The sequence below is a fragment of the Meriones unguiculatus genome, chromosome 18 (genome assembly GCF_030254825.1).
Source record: "Meriones unguiculatus strain TT.TT164.6M chromosome 18, Bangor_MerUng_6.1, whole genome shotgun sequence".
Classification (NCBI taxonomy): Eukaryota; Metazoa; Chordata; class Mammalia; order Rodentia; family Muridae; genus Meriones; species Meriones unguiculatus.
Window position 1 is genome coordinate 23,268,603 of NC_083365.1, and position 23,874 is coordinate 23,292,476.

Consider the following 23,874-nt stretch of genomic DNA (forward strand, 5'->3'; position numbering starts at 1 on the left):
TCGCAGATGAAGATGCCCTGTGACAGCAGCTCTCTAATCATCTTTAAGAATATGGAGTAAAGAAGGCTGCAAGGGACCCTGACCAAAAAGATAAGGGAAAAAAGAAAAAAGAAAGTCTGTTAGTGTTTTAAAGTCAAGAATGGCCAAGGACATGGAATTAATAAAAATGACACTGAATTAAACTCTCCCTAGGACAATGAGCTTTCTTGTAGAACACTTGATTGCTAACAATTTCCCTCTTTTATTGTGGGGAAATTAATTGTTGTTTGGTTGAGAGGGCGTTTACAGTAAGACTGAAGCTTCCAAGTTGGGCATGGTAAGACATTCCTGTGACCCCAACACTGGGAGGTGGAGGCAAGAGGACCAGGCGTTTGAGGTCACCCTTGGCCACCAGGGATACCACTAGCTCATTTAGGAGAGTGCTTGCCAACCATGCACAAACTCTGGGTTTGATCCCCAGTATGGCATGAACAGGCATGGAAGTAATGGTCTGAAATCCCAGTACTCGGAAGGTGTAAGTACGAAGATGAGAGGTTCGAGGTCATCTCCTAAATTGTGAGTTCGAGGCCAGCCTAGGCTCCATGAAACGTTGTCTTAAAACAAGCAAGCAAACAAAAACCCAAAACCCACCAAAACAAAACACCCCCCAAAACACATAAAATCAATAAATGAAAGTGACAGAGGCTTTCCTCCTCATACTCTCAGAACCCCAAATACCCATGTGCCACACCAGCAGAGGTCACCTTCATCCATAAAAGATGCCACGTACCTCAGCTGTTCTTCATACATTTTAACCTATCTCTTTTATGGTTTAGAAAATAATTAAATTATATAAGAAGAGCAGACGCCTTTTCCTACATTCACATAATAAAATTTTCCCAGACCAAATGAGCAGAGGCCTAACAGCAGCACACCTTGAAACATACCATTAACTTTCCATCTTCCTAAACTAGAAAATGAGAGCCATTAAGGCCATCTCCCAGTGTGACTGCTCTCTCTGTTCTAACTTTGGAACCCTTTTCTCTGTGGCAACTCTGACAAAATTGAGGGCAAGGCGGGAAGGACAAGTCCTTTCCTGGACCAAAGCACTAGAAAATGTTCTTCCTGCAGAGAGCTTGATGACTTGGGATGCTTATAATCATGTTTTTTCCATGTCATTGTCAACCAGCCATTAAACGTATTCTAAAAGTGTCCAGGGTAGCATACAAGATAGCCTTTAACTCTAGGAGGCGAAGGTACTCACAGCTTCATAGTCTTATTAGTAGAACCAAACCTATGAGGTCATGGAAATGAAAAGAAGGAACTTTAAAAGGACTGGGGACAGCCCCGTCACACCTTGATGACGGCTCCAAAAGCTCCTTTCCCTAGAAGCTGTAGTTCTTCAAACTCAATGAAGTATCGGGAAAACTGTCTCTGTGTCTCACTGAAGAATGCAGCGCTTGGCAGCTGGTTGCTGGGAATGACAGTCTCAATGTAATCTTGTCCTCCAGAATCTAAGATGAAACAAAAGCATTAGGAATACAGGAAGACTGGGCCAGAGAGATGGCTCAGGGGTTAAGGGCTCATACTGCCTTTGCAGAGGACTGGAGTTTGGTTCCCAGCACCCACGCTGGTCACAAGTGTCTGTAACTCCAGCTCCAGGCAATCTGATGCCCTCTTCTGGACTCTCTGGGCACTGCATCCATGTGTGCACATGCCCCCACACACATATACATATAATTAATAATAAAAAGAAGCAGGCAGCTCACAGAAGCCAACAACATAAGCATGAGAGGAAGGGGACCCATCTAGTGATCTGAAAAAACAAACAAAAACCAACCAACCAAACAACACTTCTTACCCTTTGACATCTTTTCTTACCTCATCATCTTTAAAATAGGCAGGAGGATACAGTAAGCCCACTTTACAGGTGAGGGTAACAGATGGAGAGAAAGTGACTGAACTAGACCACCACAACCCAAACTCAAATTTCCTGGTCCATGCCAAGCTCTACTAAGGTAACAGGGCAATATGGGTGACACACAAGAAGAGGATGTCCGCTCCATCAATAGAGGCTGGAGAACTAGGGTTGTAAAGCAGCCCCATACACACCAGGCCTGCATATGCATGGATTAAGTGTAGCCTGGCCCAGGTAAAAGAAATAATCCATGCAGATGTTATCAGTTTCAGGTTTTGTGTCTTCACAATAAAAAAAAAAAAAGAAAAGGCAATAACTCACCTTCAGGACTCTGCTCCACTAGAGGCACTTTTGGTTGAGGGTTCATGAAGCTGTGTCTCAGCAGCTGCTGAGGGCTCCATCTTTCCTTGTCGTCCAGGCAGACACACCTCAGTGGGGGAGGGAGAATCTCAGCATGTACAGTATCAGTGCCTTTCCAGTTAATCTACCCCATTCAACTATGAGTCTGCTTGTCTTTCTAAACACACATTAGCAAATTCATGTTACTCATGGAGCAATATATGCTTGAAGGTGATTTTAAATGAATAAACACCATTTCAGGATCTGTATGCCCCACAGCAGATTGGAGGCAAGTAGAAAATGGGGGAAAAAGAGCAACTAACTACATTTTTGTCACGGAGGCACATGAAATACTCTCAGGCCATATAAGTCAGCTTTGAATTTTCCCTTCCATTAGCAACTTAGTGACTTGCTCTGTTGAACTAAGCCTGCTGGGGATCAGGCATAAGTCAAGCTTTCCAAACACAGCAATTGGATGCTGATGAACCTGAAATACAATGGTTGACACTGGGCAACACTGCTGAAAACCTCCACACCTCGCCACAGCCTTCAGTCCTCATTCCCCGAACCTAACCCAGCACCTGATGTCCTAACACGTCACTTTTGGTTTGTTTGAGACGAATCAAAACAAGCCGTACCAGGAATTCTCAAAGTAGGGTACCTGACCCCACACTTGACTCTGTTTAAAGAGACATACTTAACAGAATCAGCTGTCATCGTGAGTTCTAGATTTTTGAATCTACATTTGCAAAGCAATAACAGCAACCATCATAAAGAATAACTTTGTTCTATGTCATAGCAGGAAGAGTTAAAACATTAATTTATACCTGGAAAGGACAAGAGAAGAGAACATCATTTGAATAAGATGATATATTTTCTGTTCAATTTATTAAAACAAATTTCAGTTATGCCAGTAAAACAAAATTCCTGCAAATATAAAACATATTATTCAAAATTATAAAGTATTTTATTTTACTTTTGAGACAGGGTCTCACTAGTAACTCTAACTGCCCTAGAACACGGAGATCTGCCTGTCTCTGCTTCCCTAGTGCTGGGATCAACTGGTGTTAGTTCATTTTCAGATTTATATTTATTTTATATATAATGATTCTTTTTTTTTTACATGTAAGTACGTGCACCATGTGAGGAGATAAGAGGGTGCCAGATCCCTAGGAACCAAACCCAAGTCTTCTGCAAGGAACGTTCTTCACTGCTGAACCATCTTTTAGGCACCCTTACTGAATTTCTGAGACAGAGTTTTACTATATATTCCTGATTGACCTTGAGCTTGGAATCCTTCATTTCTCATTCAACCACGTGAGATTATAGGCATGTGCCACCCGCACTTGGCAAAAAAAAAAAAAAAAAAAAAAGTTTTGTAGGTCAAGGTGGTAAATATGTCTAATCCTGGCATTTAGGAGGTGGAGGCAGGAAGATGTCTATGAGTTCAAAGTCAGCCTGGTTTACATAGTAAGTTACAGGTCATCTAAAACTGCAAAGTGGGACCCTGCCTCAAAAACAAACATGCAAACATATAAATAAATTGAAGTTCTTGCCTCTAATTTTTCCTTTCTCTTATTCTCTCTCTCTCTGGTTTTCTAACATAGGGTTTCTCTTCATAGCTCTGGCTGTCCTGGAACTCTGTAGACCAAGCTGGCCTTGAACTCAGAGATTGGCCTCTGTCTCCCAAGTGCTAGAATTAAAGGCGTGCACCATCCCTGCCTGGCCTCCTCTAATTTCTGGTTTGTTTGTTTTGTATTTTTGAGACAGGGTTTCTCTGTGTAGCCTTGGCTGTCCTGGACTCATTTGGTAGATCAGGCTGGCCTCGAACTCAGAGATCTACCTGCCTTTGCCTCCCTGAGTGCTGGGATTACAGGCAGGTGCCACCACACCTGGCTTTCTCTTAATTTCTTAATATGCAACATTACTGACATTTTCCTGTCTACTTCCATATATAAATGATCACCAACTGAACCATAATGTTATTGAGGATATTGAGGGTTTTTTTCACTTTTATTTTATTTTTATTAATTACACTTTATTCATTTTGTATCCCCCCATAAGCCCCTCTCTCCTCCCCTTCCCGATCCCACCCTCCTTCCCCTTTCTGCATGCATGCCACTCCCCAAGTCCACTGATAGGGGAGGTTCTCCTCTCCTTTCTGATCTTAGTCTATCAGTTCACATCAAAAGTGGCTGCATTGTCCTCTACTGTGGCCTGGTAAGGCTGCTCCCCCCTCAGGGGGAGGTGATCAAAGAGCAGGCCAATCAGATTATGTCAGAGGCAGTCCCTCTTCCCATTACTATGTAACCCACTTGGACACTGAACTGCCAGTTTTTTTTTTTTAACATTATTTTGTATGTATTAGCTTTTAACTTGCCTTTTGCAAGTGGTCTTTTCAGCCATGTCTTAAAATCTTACGTCAGTTAAAAAAAATTATACCAGTAATGATCTTTCTAAACTCCGACATCAGCTTGGCCCTAGCAGAATTTATTTATGTACTTTCCTAGTTCTGCTATTTCTAGTTTTACACACTCACTATACTGCCCATCCCTCTACATGCTGTGTTAATCTCTAAAGTGCACTATCAACTCTAGGTCTACCATGACATTCACAGGACTGACACAATACTTATCTGGACTACAAATGGTTTAAAGCTTGCCGAGAGAGAACTGCAATTTTCAGGAGCTCCTTGAAAAGATTACATTTTCAGAATCAATCAGTTTGGCAGTCTAGTGGCTACTAGCAGCAGAGGTAATGCCAACCCCAGCTTTGATGCCAGCAGGGATGGCAGGCCTGGAACCTTCCACCGCTCACACTGCTGAGGGTGACGAGAACTACAGTGCTAACAGAGCAGCAGCCATGGCAGTGCCTGACACGTGTTAACTCACTTAACCCTGGAAGAGCCAGGGACTACCAGGATTTATTTACGTCACATTCTCCTACTATTGGGATTGTTCCTAGCACGTGCGTGCGCACACACACACAGGCACACAAAGCCACAGACAGGCATGCACATACACACAGACAGACAGACATACACACACAGACACACACATTTACATAAGCGGCATTAGATTCTGAAGAACACTATCAACTTTCACTCAACTGTGACATTAATGTGACAACAGATGCAGGTCAGAAAAAGGGCCTCTGAGAATGACTTGTATTTTCAGATGTGTGTAGCTACCAGGGCCCTGTTGTTGGGCCCTGATCTGCCATCTGGCTCCAACACCTGAGCTCTTGCCCACCTCCAGGCTGACTTCCTAAGGGTGCTGACAAGAATGGTGGGATCAAAACAACCCTGAGAGTTCACCTTACACCCATCAGAATGGCTAAGATAAAAAACTCAAGTGACAACACATGCTGTAGAGGTTGCGGAGAAAGGGGAATCCTCCTCCATTGCTGGTAGGAATGCAAACTTGTACAACCACTTTGGAAATCAATCTGGTGCTGTCTCAGACAATTAGGAATAGCGCTTCCTCAAAATCCAGCTATACCACTCCTAGGCATATATAAAAGTTGCTCAAGTACACAACAAGGACATTTGCTCAACCATGTTTGTAGCAGTTTTATTTGTAATAGCCAGAACCTGGAAACAACCCAGATGTCCCTCAGTTGAGGAATGGATACAGAAATCATGGTACTTTTATACAATGGAATACTATTCAGTAATTAAAAACAAGAAAATTATGAAATTTGCAGGCAAATGGTGGTACCTAGAAAAGATCATCCTGAATGAAGTATCCCCAAAGCAGAAAAACACAGATGGTATATAATCACTTATACAGACCTATGAGATAGGATAAACATACTGAAATTTATATACCTAAAAAAGATAAACAAGAAAGAGGACCTGGGGTAAGATGATCAATCCTCACTTAGACAAATGGGATGGACATTGGATGTAGGAGAAAACAAGTAACAGGACAGGAGCCTACCGCAGAGGGCCTCTGAAAGACTCTACCTAGCAGTGTATCAAAGAAGATACTAAGACTCATAACCAAACCTTCAGCAGAGTACAGGGAATGATAAGAAAGAAGGGAGAGTTAATATGACCTGGAGAGGATAGGAGCTCCACAAGGACCAAATATATCTGGGCACAGGGGTCTTTCATGAGACTGTTTCTCCAACCAAGGACCATGTATGGATATAACCTAGAACCTCTGCTCGGATGTAGTCCATGGTAGCTCAGTGTCCAAAGTGGGTACCCTAGTAAGGGGAACAGGGACTATTTCTGACATGAACTCAATGGCGGGCTCTTAGACCTCCTCTTCTCCCCAACCCCCTGAGGAAGGAACAGCCCTGCTAGGCCACAGAGGAGGACGTCGCAGCCAATCTTGAAGATGCCTGATAAACCAGGGTCAGATGAAAGGGGAGGAGGTCCTCCCCTATCAGTGGACTTGGAAAGGGGCAGGAAGGAGACCTGGGAGGGAGGGTGGGGTTGGGAGGGGGAATAAGGGAGCGGGATACAAAGTTAATAAACTGTAACGAATATTAAAAAAAAAAAAAAAAAAAAAAAAGAATGGTGGGATCATAGCCAGGATCTACTCTGCTTTCGTGCAGTATTTGCTTCTTTTGCTAACTGGGGTGGACAGCAAAGCTGATGACTCAATGCCTCAAATGTTACCATCTCCCAACCAAGCACCCCGCCACAGCCCTCCCAGAAAAGAGTGCACACCCACACTGGGGACAACAGCCACGTTATCAGAGTCACAACAAACCTCAGCTCTCACAGGGGAAGTGACGCAGGGGAGCTGTCTGTGTAAGGGGAGAACCAGGAACATTTCAACCCTCCTCCCCACTGCTCTACTGCTGAGATGAAACACTACTGACCAACAGAGAGGGGCAAAGAGTTCAAGGTGGCCTGGGAAAGATGGAAGTAAGATTTTTCATGGGTAATTCATTATCCCATCCGTCACCTCAGCCACCCTCATGGTAGGGTGCATTTAAATAAATGTTCTAAAGTTATATTTCATTTAAAAGAAATCATAAGTGATTTCTTTAAGAGTCTTAAAAGTTTGTATACTTTAAGGAGGGAATGTTGCACACAAAATCAAAGTCAGCCCCTTTCCTCAAATGAACAGTTTACCATGGCTACTTTTTGTGACACACCTTGCTTCAATGCTATGTGTTGCTTAATGACAGGGACACAGCCTGAGAATACAACATCACTGTAGGGTGTGCTGCATAAATGAACACAGCTCAGTGTCGCAGTCAGTCTGATGTGGCTGCCATCCCCCATGCAGTCCATCACTGATGAAACGCTGGTGTCTGGCACAGGACTGCCCAAATTCAGGGACGTCCATGAGTGACCGGAGAACCAGTGATAAGGGATCACAATGGATTGGTCAACTGGAGACTGGCAAAGAGAAATGAGAAGGCAAGGGAAAAGAAAGCACAGAGCTGAAGTGAGTAAAAGGAGTAACTAGGAAAACAAAGGTGAAAAAATATGAGATAGTGTGAGGAAGGGGGAGGTAGTCCAGGGCAGCTTCTGCAGGAGGCTGGACCAGAGGAGTACTGGGAAAATCTCAACTGGAGAGATCATATGTCCCCTTATTAGAGATGGAGAAGGTGGTGCCAGCTTAGACTGAGAATATTCAGAGTGAAAGCAGAAAACACTGAGGGAATGGCCTGGACAAATAAGTTAGGCCCAAGGAAAGCCTCTTTATTAAGGACTCCCTCGAGCTGGACAAACCCTGGCTTTGGGCCAGCGAGATGGCTGTGGGAGAGCACGCCTGTCACAACTCATGACCTGACACCCTAAGTTTGAGCCCTAGTGCCCATGGTGGAAGGAAAGAACAGATTCTGGAAAGTTGTTCCCTGACCTCCCCAAGTATCATGTCAACGGGTTCTTGCACTCATAGACACGGACAAATACACACACACACACACATACACACACACACACACACACATTCTGCATTTTTTAAAGCTGGCTTTGTAATGATTATGTACTTGTGATTCACAAATATGGAGTATCCTTGGGCTAGAAACAGGTGGTCATTTGATCCCCAGACCTGGCTGAAAGAGAGCCACTGGAGGAGTAGTCAGGAAGATAGAGGGCAGAACAGAGGTAATAAAGGACTACATAGAGATGTTCATTCCCTGAAAGGTATGGGCATCATTTTGTCATCACCAGTACCTCTCAGCTTCCTATCCAGGTGATAAACTCTCCACTGATTGGCTCCCACACACAGAAGCTCTTTATCCTATGCAATATTTCTAATTAATTTTCTTAGTTCTGAGCCATCAATTCTGCTATATTTTGAAAGATACATTAATTCTGATATTGAGGCTTTTTTATTTTAATAAATGAGAGCTTCCAAAGGAAAACAGTTCTGCATGGTATTACTTTATATAGTGGTGTAATGCATATAGGTTATGGGAGTCAGTTATATATGCAGGAAGCATTTGTTCTAAACGTCAACAAAATGCCTACCGGGACAAGAGTGTATATTTTCTCTTTAGAATATCAAATGTGCCTTAGACAACAAGGCAAATGTCTAAAAGATTACTTCACTTATGTCCTTTCTGATACAACTAGAGCCTTACTTAAACTTGTTCTTAAAAACCATCTATATGAAGATGCTATGTCCAGCTGAATGGTCCTCAGGTGTTTATAATGCTGTTTTAAAACCTTCAGATTTTAAGAATATAATGAAGTTAAATAACCACAGCAAAATAACAACAACAAAGAAGAGGGCAGACCACGCTTCTCAACCGGTTTCCTGCGGCCTTCCCTTTGGTCTCTCAGGACTCAGAGCAAAGTGACGGAGAAAGCCCACCCCATCGAACACCCAGAGCCCTTCTCGCCACTGCCAACCCTTCTGGGATAGCCAGGAATGGGGAAAAATTCTAGGGTATTCCAGGCAGTCTCCCAAAAGCAGTTAGAGAATCAATTATCAAACTTAAGTAGGTTAAGACTGTAATGAGGAAACAGAACCCTTGGGCCTGGGAAAGGAATTTGCCAGGGGCTCCCTTCCGCTTCCCAGCTCTTGAGACCCACAGGAGGAAAGCACAACTGAAAAAATCAGTGATACTCACTTCTTCAGGAAATCTTGGAAGTCAGCAGGCAAGTCGCTGGGGATGGTCACAGGGTACTCCCCACACTCCTGTCCTTGACTCAGAGACAGCAGCAGAAGGCCAAGACGCCACACATCCCCCTTCTTGCCTGTCTTATACGGCAGGGCGCTGTCGCTAAAACGAACTCGAGTTTGCTCAAACACATCCTCCTTGCAAATGTCCGCCAGGCGCTTGGAGATGCTGTAGTCTGTTATCTTTACAGTGCCTTCCGCGTCTACCAACACACTGGATGCGCTCAGAACCTTGTGCACCACAGAGTTGCTGTGCAGGTAATCTAGGCCGGCCAGGAGCTGAGCTGTGTACTTGCGAAGCTGGTGGACTGGGACGGGGCCTGAGTGGCTCAGGTGTTTGGCGAGAGAGATCCCACTGACATGCTCGGCCAAAATGTCTACCACGATGGAGTCCTCCTGCTCTCTGGAGTTCATTGCAAAATAGCGGACAACATTTGGATGGCTCAGTTTCACCAGGGAGTTGAATTCGGTTTCTGCTCCTTGAATCTGAGAAGAATATTAGGCAAATGACATTAAGTGGTGCTTCACTTCAAAAGTACTTTCAAAGATGGGAGACTAAGATACATGACCTTGAACTGGTGAATCAACCCAACAGTACATAAAAATGCAATTGCTAAAGTTCAGTGTCAAAACGGAGCATCCAAATACCGTAAAACTGCTGAGTGGCTTTTACAATCAATTTTATTCTGTTTATTCATTATGAGGTTGGAGAGACAGCTCAGTGGTCAAGAGCACCATCTGCTCTTCCAGAGGTTCTGAGTTCAATTCCCAGCACCCACGTGGTGGCTCCCAACCATCTACACAGGGATCTGATGCCCTCTTCTGGTATATAGGCATACATGCAGATAGAGCGCTCACCTACATAAAATAAATAAATAAATCTTTAAAAAAGAAACATCATATTTAAAATAGCATTTTATGAGTATACTAAGTGTTATTGTAAAAAATTTAAAAACTGGGGGTGGAGGGATAGCTCAATTGTACAGCATCTACCCACATGCAGGAGACCTTAGGTTTGATTCCCAGCATTGCAAAAAGGAAATTTAACTATACTATAATATAAAGGGAAAAAAAGACCCTTAAACTTATTTATGTGATCACCATCCAAAACAACTATTGATTTTGGTGTGCTTCGTTGTTCTCTTGCTTTGGCTGTTTTTTTAACAGATTTATTAAGTAAAGACTACACACATATGGAGTGTTCCGGAGCTCATCTAAAAGTCTTTTCTCATTTCTAGCACTGCACAGAAACAAAAGAAAATCCCTCTGATCCCTCAAAATCCAGTTCTAAAGCTTTAAAAGAGCAGAGAAAACATGAATAACTGCGAACAGCACAGCAATGGAGCAGTAACTGATCCCGAGAAGGTGGAAGTCACGGGGTCTCAGACACGAGGGTGTGAGGCTGGAGCAGGTTAACCTGGTGGGAGCAGGGCTGAGGCCTGGTGAAGGTGTGGGTCTCCACTCATCCTTACGCTTTGTGGACCGTTGGTGGGAGCCAATGAAATGCAGGCTTTTGCTTCGTCAGCTACAGCTTGAGATTAGGTCTTTGGTCAGCCACAGCAAACACTTACTGACCTTATTGTCTCTTTTTTGAATCTGAGACGAGAGTGTGTGTAGCCCAGACTGGCCTCAAACTTGCTGTGTAGCTTAGAAAAACCTCGAGCTGATCTTCCCAGCTCTAGTCCCTGGGTACTGGCAATTACAGGTGTGCGCCACCACGCCTGGCTTACGTACTTGCTTTCTGCACTTGTCAATCTTCTCGCTCTCTTGACTGGTAAGGAATGGGCCCATCTTTTTCTGCCACTGAAGGACCCACTCATACAACAAGACAAAGCTGCCTGTGGCCATTTCCAAAGCGTTGTACACGACTTTCCCCAGCTGCTCATCACTGCCTGCAGAGAGACAGAAAAAGGTCATCACATCCTGCAAACTGTGTGTGCGAGCGCACATGTGTGTACTTTAACCCCAACGGTATCACATGCTAACTAGAAAAAGTGTCATTTACTGCAGTACACGTCCATTTGTAACCAATTTTTAATAATTACCAATATAACCCGAGCCTTCAAATGCTCATTGTTGCAGAAAGTTCAGCGATGATGAGATTTTAGCATCAAGAGAGATAAAGAGAACAGCGCCTTGTTGGACCCACAGTGCTGTTTTCCTTGGCAGCTCCCCGTTGCTGACCACACTCGCTCTGCCCTTCACATAGCTCTACGGGGAGGAGGGCCTCCTCAGGGCCATTCCATCAATACAGATCAGCATGCACAGTGCCAACAGCTTTTAGTCTAATTTGAAAAGTGGCCACGTCAGAGGCACAAACTCTAAATATGCCCAGCAAAGCCAAACTGCCAAATGTTTTGGAGGGAAAGAACCAGAAATGATGGTTAAGGCTAGAAAGCAGTGCACTTACTTAGCTAGCAGGCACACCGCTTTTTTTTTTTTCCCCTTGGGGACCAGAACTGCTGTGACATCAAACACTGTTGCACAAAAATATCCATTGCCATTAAAGATTATGATAAAAAAAAAGAAAATATAATTTTCCTTTCCTCTTCACTTCTTTTACCTTATCAATCTGTGCAGCACTCAGGCCAGACAGCTATGATTGCAGCGAGATACTTTGTGCCTGGTTGCCTGGCAACAAGTTAGATGCCAGTAGGACCCCCACTGCAGCATCAAGCATCAAACACACCTGAGGATTCAGCATCTCAGTGGGGGAGTGCTTGCTAAGCATGTGCTAGGTGAGGGGTTCAAGCTCCAGCACAGAAAACAAGCACTCTTCAGTATCTCCACAAAAGCCCAGGCTACTAACTCATGTCCAGTTTGAAACCACTAATAATATAGTAATCTATCCCTGTATATGGATTTGTGTGTGTGTGTAAGTGTGTATGGGTGTGCATCTTGTTTTTGAGGTGGTCTCTCACTGGCCTAGAACTCACCTAGTGGCTGGCTGGCTGGCCAGTGAGCCCCAAGACTCCACCCACCTCCCCAGAACTTGTATTACAAGTGCAGGCCATCATGCTTAGCTTTCTTTTTGGTATTTTAAATGTGGGTTCTGGGGGTTGAAGTCAGGTGTTCTTATAAGCATTTTACTGATGAAGCTGTCTCCTCAGCCTAACCATTTCTTTCCAGTACAAAAAAAAACAAAACAAAACAAAACAAACAAAAAAAAAAAACCAACAACAACCCTGGTTTTTAATGATATTATTTCACTTTCCTAATGAAGAAAAATTTAAGATCCCTTGATACTTATGTTTTCCATTTGAAAAATCAGAAGCAACAAAAACCTGCACATATAAAACAGTTTTAGCAAAAGTACTTTGGAGGATCATGGCTGAATTTGCTCACCTAAACTGTGCATTTGACAGGCAGTTTTTACTTCAGGGAAATGCTGGCAATTTAGAGATTTTAAGTAAAATAATCTAATTATTTGCTAGTCACAATGACTCCTGAAAGTCTTAGCCTAAGAGAGAAAAAACATGATGTTTGAAACCTTGTCAGCTAAAGGAAGCAACTTTAGAATCATGTGTTGAGCAGCTCATTGGAGACAGTGACTCTTAAGAGTTTGTGGGATGGAGGATAACATGATTAACATGAAGTCCCATAAATTACATTTGTGTGTTGCCCAGTGCACTGTCATATATGTATATATTTATAGACATCTGTATATAAATATACACATATAAACAAATATGACACATATATAAACATTTTATTGTGTGTGTGTACTCATACCCATGCATGCCACAGTATGTGTGTGGGCATCACAAGACAACTTTTGGGAGTCAATCTTTCCTCTACATGTGGTTTTTGGCTGCCAGGTAAGTGCCCCTATACATTAAGCTACTCCACTGGCACTGTGTGGACAGAGCTGGGCATTTCATAATTGCTAGGGCTTTTAAATTATAATTTCAGTTTGCTACCCTCATATCACCTTTTTTCTTGGCAGAGGCAGCCCAGCGAACATGTTTCCTGAGGCTGAGGGAGAGTGTTAGCAGGACGCTGACTGAAGCTGTCACCCGCCAGCAATAATTACCCATCCAGAGGGTTGTCAGTGCCTCCACAAAAGCCATAGACTATTCTCTATTTTCTCTAGCTCCAACAACGTTAAACTGAGAAAAACATTAATCTGTTGATTTTCAAAATGAAACTATTTTATCAAACATATAACAAAATTAGTTGATGATAGAAAATTAGGGTCTATTTACAACGCCAGACCCACTGTGAGAAAATAAAAAATTTACTCTTGGTAGTTAAAAAGGTGACTCTAAGTAAGTACTAGCCCCAGTGAGACTAAGAGCCTGAGGAGCTTTGCCTTCTGGAGTTCCCGGGTTACTGGAGCAGGGAGTTTCACGTTGCCAGTTCCTGAATGCGGAATGTCTGAGTCAAAGAGAGTCTCAAATCCAAGGCCAACTCCCTCTACCAAGGTCTTGACCCTGCCTAGTGGCTGTTTGGAGAACAAACAGGGCTGTCAGTCAGCCCTGTGTCTGCAGAATCCTAGTCTGTCCAGCTGCTATCACAGTGGCCAGGCTGAGTGTCTAGATCACAGACTCTTCAGATGTTTGGGTTCTTCCCCTCCTTCTGCTGCCCCCTCATTAGGTGCTCTCTTGCTTACTTGTAACACCTTAAAATGAACAGAAAAGATGCTGAAAGCAAGCAAGCTTGACTCATACACTGTATCCATTAATTCTGGGAAGTGTTATTTATAGGATTGAAAATAAAAGTTAATTGTTAAATTCACTCCATGAAAGCAAGCCCTAGAAGCTTATCCATGTAGCTGAGAAAGTCAACACAGAAAACTGGATTTTAAGAAAATCAGTAAAATCCCGAATTACAGAGAAAACTTCATTCCAAAGTAGCCACTAGAGACAACTGCTAAGTAAGATGTAGAGAAAATGAGGTGGTTTTTCCAGCCAGGCACAATGTGTTAAGTAGGACAATGCCGGGCAGATTTGGAGGCTGAGAATGTGACTCAGGGGACCAGTACCTGTCCGGCTGTACAGGGATCTTGGTTCAATCCCCAGTACCATGAAGGAGAAAAACAGTGATTTCGTTCCTAAAGATCTCAAGTGTCAGGGTCCATTTTGTTCACACAAGTTCTGTCTGTACCAGATGCCCGTGATGCAACATTTACAACCGTCTGCCCACTAGTATGTTTCTGAGAGCACGGTTTTAGCCACCTCACATCTGAGGAGCTGACATGAGAAGGGGGGGCCAGAATTACAGCTCCCTGCTCGGGTTATGCTGGTTTAGGTGTCGGTCAGTCTCCAGGTGGCTTTGTCACATCAGGACTAACTTTTGTCACTAAACAAACTGAGTGGACTTGGCTAGTTTACTCACCGATGCATCTCCCTTTGTGCACCATGAGCTGCTCAGGGCCACCCACACAGAAATACAGGGTCTCACACGAGCCGGGAGAGGCTTCGCCACTACACACAGAATACTGACGTTCTCGCCTTAAAAACAAATTTGGACAATGTTGTTTTTTGTTTTGTTTTGTTTTTTTCCTTTAACTTACAGTTCAACACAGGACAACCTTGCCCCTCCATCCCTTCTAATTATTAGCCCATTCAGTCCAGCCTGAGTCTACTGAGGATGGGGTTGAAAACCCCTTACTGCCCACCTCCCACTGTTCCCTTTTCCACATGAACTGCTACGGACTCCATTTAGGGTGGTAGTCACCAACCGCTTCTGGCTGTTTACACTGAAATGAAAATCCAGATCTTGACCCCACAAGATGGCTCAGCAGGTAAAGAGGCTTGTTCTAAAAGCCTGGTGACCTGAGTTTGATCCTTGGAACATAGGAGGAGAAAAACGACTCTACATTGTTGACCTCCACACAAACACATGCAACACACACACACAAACAGTAAGTTAAGTTCTTGCCTCCTCAGTCGCCACCCAGGGCTGGTGGCTCCTGTACTGACAGCAGAGACACACAGCATTTCATTATTACAGGCTCTTCAGCCAGCTGTCACTCACTGGAGGAAGCTCAGCTGCCACACAGTTTACACTCACCCCTCACAGATCCCACATCTTTTCATTCCAGGAACAGAGCACTCGGAGGACACTCAGAAGCAGGGCTCAGAGTCCTTACACTTCCAGTCTGGGCCTCAACCATGGACTGTTCATTCATTCTCCTGTTGTCTCTGATAGACACTCCCTGTCACCCCCTTCATGACTGTTCCAAAATATGAACCTTTCTATTTTTTTCTTTTTCCTGACCCCTCCCCTGCCCTCCTCTTTCCTCTAACATGGATGGAGAACGCAAGCTGGGCAACTAGAATGCAAAAGTATTGAACGAGCTGGGGGCCAGGGTTCTAGTGAGCACAAACTGTGAACTTTTCTTTTGTCGAAACAAGAGGCACAGAAGGAAGTTCACAGTCCGTATGGTCCCATCCATAAAGGAATCTGGCACTGGCAGCAGTCTTTCAAGTCAGCATTGACAACAGACTGCAGACCATGCCTCAGTTCAAACTACTGCCCACCAGCCTCCATTCCCTCCCCGTACCACTGTAGCCAACACAAACCAGCTTCACCTTCCCACACCGTCAAATTTGGTTTTATTTTCCCGTGGAGCTTTGACTGTGGCTGGTGGCATGGTCACCTACTGTGTTTCTCTGGTCTGACATCCCCACCCCACCCCCGCCCCTGCATCTCCTCACTAGCTACCCATCCTGTTTGGATAGCTCTAACTTTCCCCCAAACTCAAACACCACTCAGTCATAACCCAGTGTCTTTGCTTCCAACCCTGCCCTTCCCCAACTTATGCCCTTCCCAGCCTCTTCCCGCATGGGTCCTCTCAGACCACACACATGTCCCTCGTATTCTGAATGCTAGGGCGCAATCAATACATTGTAGTTCTGTTTAAGCTTCTTCTTGTGCAAACTGGAGCGCGGTGAGATTTGCACAGAAAAGGACACAAGCCAAAGTTCAAAACTGTCTGATAGACTCCAATGAAGAATCCAGCAGCCCTTAGTATGAGCTCTGCCCCAGGCAGCAGACGGTGCTACACAGTCCTTTTAGCCCATGGCATCCCAATGTCCTTCAGGGGACAGGTTTGCAGGTGTTCTAGAGTAATCATCACCATACCCTTGAGTCACAGAACGCAGAGATACTAAGTCGGTACTGATCTGTAAGCCTCATCCCTACCGGCTAGCTTTCAGAGTGCTAGGAGGCACTATTCATACCACAAGAGGGGCAATCGTTGATCTTGCCCAGCCCCGGCAAAATACGCCTATTGCTGTAACAGCGGCATGAGCATCCTGGGGTAAACAACAACTTGGACTGTATTTAAGTTCCACCCCACAAGATGACGCCCATACCGGGCACCGTTGTTGGGCCAAGAAACTGTGGCTAGGTCACAGGCCCTAGAAGAGAACCTATTGCTATGATTTTGCTAAATGGACATTGTAGTAAACCAGTTCTTACTGACATTGCTATACCCAGATTAGGGCATCTCTCAGCCCCCATCAGAGAAGCTGGTGATTAGCACAGAGACCCACAACTGCCCAAAGTGGAATGCTCAGCCCTAAATGGATATCTACATCCCATTATCCTCCTCATGAGCCTCAGGGATCATTGTAGAACAGAGGGTGGAAGACTTTAAGAATCAGAGGTGGTGAGTGATTACAAGAAAACAGCATCCTCCAGATGCAACGGGGCAGCTGCACAAATGAAGTCACAAGGGAAGGCACAAGCCACGCGCAAACTCAAGCCAGACTAAATCACAGCGTGGAGAGGGGAAGTGACAGGAAGTTCCACCCCTGGCTGAGAAGCTACTGGCAAAGGGCAGTTGCTGGGAGAAGGAAGTCAGTTTTCTTTAAGAGTTTAACCCTTGGGTCGAGCCCCACTGGAATGCCACACAGCTGAGAATGTATGAGCGGCACAAATGAGACTCGATGGATTAAAAAAATTAAAAAAAAAAAAAAGGAGGGCACACTGTTGGGTGGGGAGGAAATGGGAGGGTGAATTTAGGAGGGGTAGGGGGCCAGTAAAACACACTGTACGAAATTCTCAAAGAACTAAAAATAAATTGACCATCTCATTACAATGGTTAACAGTGTTAGGGTTTGGGGGATGCAGCTTCATTGTAGAGCACTTGCCTCATATAGGCAAGGCCTTGAGATCCACCCAGCACTGCAGCAAGTCAATAAACACACAAATAAACAAAAAAACATACATTCATAAAATAAAAGTGTTGTAAGAAGAGGGTGATTTTAAAAGTGAAAGTATCAACAAAATAGTAAGTGTGGCACACGACAGCCAGGAAAGAACAGCATTGAGAACAGTGATGGAACCCAAACAATACATCAGCAATGAACAGAATTTAAAATATGGAACTGACAGTTAAAGGCCAGTCAGCAATGGCTACTGTTTACTTGGGATGCACCAAGCCCTGGGCTAGAAGAACCTTTCAGGACGAGAGCAGCAGCTTCTGAACTCTCACAGACACCACCTGTCAATCCAGGGTCTGTCCTGGTTACGGACGGCTCATGAGTTGGTGGAAATGTCACTTACGGTAGCCCCCGCTTCGTAGCTGAGGCAGCAGTGAGCCTAATAAGATGAAGCTGGCTTCAAGCAAGATAGCAAATACTACAATTAGGTCTTACAAAGGACTGAGAACGTGATACAATGTGACTTTTAAAGACTGAATTGGGAATGTAAGTTCTTAATAACTGAAAAGAAAAAATAATAACAAGGTCCAGGAAGATGGCTCAGTGGGTAAAGATGTTGTCACCAAGCCTGAAGAGTTGCATCTGCATATCCACATGGTGGAAGGAGAGAACTGATTCCCACTGGTTGTTCTCTTAACTCTAAGTCACACACACACACACACGTGCACACGGACACACGCATGCAAACAAATAAAAGTGAGGGCCAGATGTCATAGCATTTGGCTGAACCTCACAAGCCTGATGACCCGAATTCAATTTGCAGAGTGCACGGAAAGGTGGAAGAAGAGTCCACTCCACAAAGCCTTCCGTCTCTGCATGTGTGCTGTGGCACTCACATATAATAAACGAAAAACATTTTTACTGTTCAAACTTAAAGGGTTCAAGTGGCAAGAAAGTAAGTGGCAATGTGTAGGTACTGGTGTGTTGGCTCTGCACTCCTGTCCACAACCTGGCCACCACTAAGGCCAAGCGTGTGGCTGCTACAGTTTGGAACTGGAAAGCAGCAGATGGCCCATGTGCTAAAGGCTTCCCCACTCCATGCTACTGGGCATTGGAAGTCTCTCAGGCATGGCCCAGTGGGGTGTCAGCCCTTCCATCCTTTCTTCTGTGGGGCTGTGAGGTGAGCAGGGTTGCTGTGTCGCACCCCCCAACCATGTGCGGACTCACCGAGGCCTTTGTGAAATGGGGCCGTGGGACTGGCAGGACAGAACTAATACCTGAAAAGTGGTCCTCTGAATTCCATATGTGGTCCCCACACACGTACCACATGGACATGAACACACACATATTCACAATAATAATAAATAAAACTTTAATTAAAAACAAGCTGAGGAACCTATAATTTAATAACTGCTCCATTCATGGCTTCTGCATTCAAATTCCTTTCTGGTTTGCAGGAGGCCACAGCACAGGGACAGACAAGATCTCTAAGCAGAAAACGATATGGAGAAAGTAGTGTTCTTTCTGTGCTCTCTGGGGACATAGAACCCAGGAGCCCATCAGATGCCCCCCCACCCCCCCATGGGCAGTCTATACCGGCCCACTTCGGAAAATCCCATACATCTCTCTGTGTTTGCATCCATCTACAGCAGGCCGTGTAGCTCACTTGATGGAATGCTCATCTAGCACACACAAAGCCCTGGATTCAACCTCCAGGACCCAGCAAACCAGGCCTGGTGTAATCCTAGCACTAGAAGGTAGGAACACTGGAAGTTTAAGGTCATCTTTGGCTACAGAGCAAGTTTGAGGTCAGCCTAGCTTATATGAAACCCTGTCTCCCCGACCTACATCTCCCCCCCCCCACACACAATTACAGGCTGAAACACATACAGTATGAAATTAGAAATTTGAGCTGATGGTGATGATTCAGATGGATAAAAATTTTAAAGCGTTAAAAGTCAAATCAAACTATACTGAAGGTGAGCCTGTGGCTGTCACAGACTTCATTGGGTGCTTGCAGCCAAGCGTGATGATGTATGCCTGTAATCCAGCTATGCAGGAGGCTGAGGCAGGAGGACCACACGTTTAAGGTCTGAGCTATAAGTAAGATCCTGCCACAAAATAAAATGAAAAAGAGCTGGGGCTGTAGCTCTGTGGTGGAACACTGAGCCAGCAATTGTGAGGCCCTGGTTCAAACACCAGCACCACATACAAATGTGAAGTTACTTAGAACACGTTAAATAAAAACTTGGTTTCATACAGCTAATTAACAGATTGTGATAAAAAGTGCCAGACAATTCATTAAGGCTTCTACCTCCACATTCCTGCCACAAGCACTGCAGGCCATTTTCATCCTTCTACATTCCCCCCACTCACCTGAGAAGTCTGAGGGGCTTACCTGGACCTTCCTGAGGAGTTTGCCCGGGTTTTACCATTCCCTACAAAGTCAGGAGAGCCTGCATGGAGAAGAGCGGCTGCCCTGGGTCCTGCTGGGTCTCTCTTAGAGGCTTGATCCTGGTTTGGCAAACTAGTAATTTCCAAACGTTCCTAGAAAAGAGAGAGCAAGCCCCACATTAGCTGACCACACAAGTGGATGACCGGCACGGTCCGGAATCACTAACTCAGTACAGAATAAATATTTTGTTTGGAAGGGATGTTTTAGTTTTATTTCTGTTCCTTCTATCAAAAGCAACTTAGGGGAGAAAGTTGTTTTCAGTTCACAGTTCTGGGTTACAGTACACCACGGTGGGTAAGTCACGGTGGGAGGAGACCATCCATCGACACTCTGCAGCAAGCAGAGATGCAGCAAGCATGCCTCATATCAGCTGGCTTTTTCTAGTCTTACATAGTCCCGGGCTCCAAACCAGGGAACGATGCCAGCCACAGTGGGCTGGGCCTTCCCGCATCATTTGGCAATCAGGACAATACCCACAGCCTCAACACAGGTCAACCTAATGTAAACAATCTCCACATGACTATCTTCCCGGGGATTCCAGGTTGTGTCAAGTTGACCATTCAAGCTAACTATCACAGCCAGCTGGACTCAATTTTAGAATATGCAATGCGTGCTGGGGAACAGCTGTACAAACTAGCTGAATTTTGATTCCTTACACACACACACACACACACACACACACACAACCTAGATATAGTGATGTGTCCCAACAAGAAGGCAGACACAGGATGATCCTGCAGGCTCACTGGCCAGCCAGTCCAGCCAATCAGTGAGCTAAATTCAGTAAGAGACCCTACCTCAGGTTAGGGATAACTCAGGTTCAGAACACTGGTTACTCTTTCAGAGGATCTGGGTTAGATTCCTAGCACCCACCTGGCAGCTCACAACTGTATGTAACTCTTATCCCAGGAGATCTGACACCCTCTTCCGGCCTCCTCCAGCACTGCACACTTGTGGCACATAAACATGTGTGCACATAAAACACTTTACATTAAAAAAAAAAAAGTAGCCAACAACTGAGGAAGCTAAGTCGGCTCCAGCCCAGCCTCCACGTGTACACACGAGCATGTGTGTGCTCCCCACAGAGTGTGTCACCTGAAGGCAGTTCGGGGTCAAGAAGTGACGTCTAGGTCCCAGCTTTAAGAGCACGAGATTGTTATATGTGAAAGAGCTTTGAATCTTCGCGGAAAGTTAGGGGGACAGAGCTATTGGAGAGGAGAGAGGTGAGCTGGTTTAAAAGAAGAGAGTGGCTGAAGGGAGGCAGCCCAGAGGCGAGGTGAGAGGGCTGCAGACAACAGAAAATCAGATTTAGATGCGACTCCACTCATGGCCGACTGCACTAGTCCTTTCGAAGAAAGAGAGCCGCAGAAAAGTGTCACCTCTAAGGTCACACAGGACAGTGAAAGAGGGAAGCTTAGGCGGGTGCTGTTTCCTGCAAATATCCGAAAGACAGTGAAGAATGGCCCCATTCATCCAGCTGCTTTAACTTGCTGGGGAACCATTCTTTCTATTACCAAATTAAGTTTCGGGCAGGTGTGTAAGGCTTCCATGCACTCTTCAGTAAAACACAGTTTTGTTTGTTTGTTTCATAAAGAGTCTCTTCCAGGCTAATTAACAAAATTTCACTCTCCCGTCTTTGGACTCACTTGATAAATTACTGTAACTATGTAAACCCAAGTTGTTTACAGACAACACTGAACTTTGCCACCTAGTTGGAGAATCTGAAAAGACACAACAGAAAGCACGGTGCTTATGTAGGCACTTTCAGAGCTAGGGAGGCTGAGGCAGGAGAACTGCCATGAGCCACAAATAAGAAAATAAAACACCTCCCCCCTCCAATAAATAAATGGAAGTTTGGTACTTTCAGCTTTAGCACGTGAGAGGGAAAGGTGTCTCCAATGGAAATAAGGCATTTTACCAGAGAAGATACAGATCCCTTGGTATAGAATGTACAGTACCTGCTTGGCCAATTCCATCCTTTTCTTCTCTTCTTTGATCTCTTCTTTTCTTCTCTGAATCTCGTGGAGGATTTCACGTTGCTGAAATAAATCAGACCAGGTCAGACACCAATCTCGGAAATGCGCCCAGCAGGTCCATAGCAGACTCACATAGCTTTTGAACTCCCGGGACCCCAAGACCTTGTTTTCTGAGTTCTACACATGAAAGCTTGAAGGAGGCACAGTCATCTGTGTTGCCAGTATTCCTGAGAAGCAGGCTTTCCTGCAGAAGTGTGAAGTCTGTCGTCTTTTTTCACTCCCCTAGCTTTGACATCTGCCCATGTGCAGGGACTGGGCACAAGCACTGTTCTCTGCCATGGGTCTGGACAGGTGTCCTCAGAGCCTGAGACTGGGATGAAGGTCCAGGCACCACATCAACCCACCATGACCTTAATCTGCCTTTTCCATCATCCTTTAAATATTAAAACTACTATCTTGATCTTCATCAATTGTTCTAAGTTCCCAACCTTTCTAAATTATATCAAAACTATTAAGTAAATCATCAGGAACATTAATTGCAATAATATAAAATGTGAAAACATAACCTACACTTACAGGGAGCTACAGCAATACATCAAAAAAGACTGTTAGGTAAATGCCCACCAACTTCTAGGCACGCTAAATGGTGACTAGACATAGCTTAATGGGAGCTAAGCAATAATGGATGAGATCCATCTCAACCGAATATGAGGGATGGAGAATGTTTGCCCTGTCAAACATTAGAGCATTCTCTGGAGACAACACACAGATGGTGTTAGCACAGCACAGCATAGAGAAAACAAAGCAGAAACAGGAACCAGACATAAGTACCTAAAAGCAGAATGGGGATAATTTGGAAGAAAAAAAGGTACCAGAGGATGAAGAAAGGGAGGGATGAGAGGATAGCAGGGTGGTGAATATGATTAAAGCATGTTATGTGCATGCATGAAAATGTCACACTGAAACATGGTAAGTTGAAGTGGGGGCGAAAATCCAAGTCTTGCAGTATAAGTAGTAATATCTATAGCAAGAAAATCAGGCTTCCTTCCCAAGGGATGAAGATAAACCTAGTCCTGGATGGGAAGTCTAGCATGAACAAGATACCAGTTCTTCCCAAATGAATTATGCAAACTTGCTCTAATCAATCAAAATCTCAGGAGGTGTATGGGTTCTGCTGAATCTGAAGAAACAATTCCATAGTTCAGCTGTGAAGGAATGTTAAGTGGTGCAAGCCTGGGATAACCACACTGATACACAGTATACACAGTATACACAGTGAGACCCTGCCTTGGGAAAAAAGAAAGAAGAGAGTTAAGAGAGGGAGAAGAAGCTGGGGAGTGAGAGGGCAAGAGAATGGTTGAAAATATAAAGGAAAATGAAGGGATGGAGAAAGGTAGGTTGTCCTGTGAGATGGGAAAAGCATTCAAAGATTTAAAAAAAAAAAAAAACAGAGCATGTGAAAAAAACACACAAAAGCTCAAGAAAACAAATGAACTTAATAATTTACAATAGCCTCTCGCATAGGCCAGCAATGAGAACACTTTAAAGCAGTGGTTCTCAACCTATGGGTAATGACCCCTTCGGGTGTTGCATATCAATTATCCTGCATATCAGATATCCATATCATGATCCTGAACAGTAGCAAAATTACAGTTATGAAGTAACAACAAAAATAATTTTATAGTTGGGGTCACCACTACATGGGGAACTGTATTACAGGGTCACAGCATTAGGAAGGCTGGGATCCATGGCTTTAAAGGAACCCTACAGATGACTGAATGAGAAATGGCTGCTCAGTGTGTTAGGGAAGGGCCTCTTCTTTTAACAAGCTGCAGCCACACAAGTTCTTACAAGTTAATCAGGGAACTGAATAGAAAACAATTGAAATTAAAATCAAGAAGGAAATGCAGGGTATAAACCATCTTAAAGGATTTTTAGAGGCAGAAAGCGGTTCCTGCTCGGGGTAAGCTAAAAGGAGACTATAGATGTTGAATGA

At 44.4% G+C, this 23,874-nt stretch overlaps 1 protein-coding gene across 4 annotated transcripts in view; it reads right to left on the minus strand.

Annotated features, from left to right (window-relative positions):
* Positions 1 to 23,874, minus strand: part of Eif2ak4 (eukaryotic translation initiation factor 2 alpha kinase 4) — a 94,852-nt gene that overhangs the window by 49,785 nt on the left and 21,193 nt on the right. For 3 of the 4 annotated variants that reach the window (XR_009587363.1, XM_060371586.1, XM_060371587.1), the window contains 7 exons: positions 21,861 to 21,941; positions 19,846 to 19,994; positions 14,671 to 14,786; positions 11,068 to 11,225; positions 9,284 to 9,819; positions 2,219 to 2,325; positions 1,336 to 1,493 (listed from right to left, as the gene is read on the minus strand). Coding sequence is in view for 3 of the 4 variants with exons in the window: in XM_060371586.1 (XP_060227569.1) it covers positions 1,336 to 1,493; positions 2,219 to 2,325; positions 9,284 to 9,819; positions 11,068 to 11,225; positions 14,671 to 14,786; positions 19,846 to 19,994; positions 21,861 to 21,941 (1,305 nt within the window). In the remaining variant the exon portion in view is untranslated. Of the gene's footprint in view, positions 1 to 1,335; positions 1,494 to 2,218; positions 2,326 to 9,283; positions 9,820 to 11,067; positions 11,226 to 14,670; positions 14,787 to 19,845; positions 19,995 to 21,860; positions 21,942 to 23,874 lie in introns of those variants that run through there. The other variant, XM_060371588.1, reaches the window with a different exon arrangement.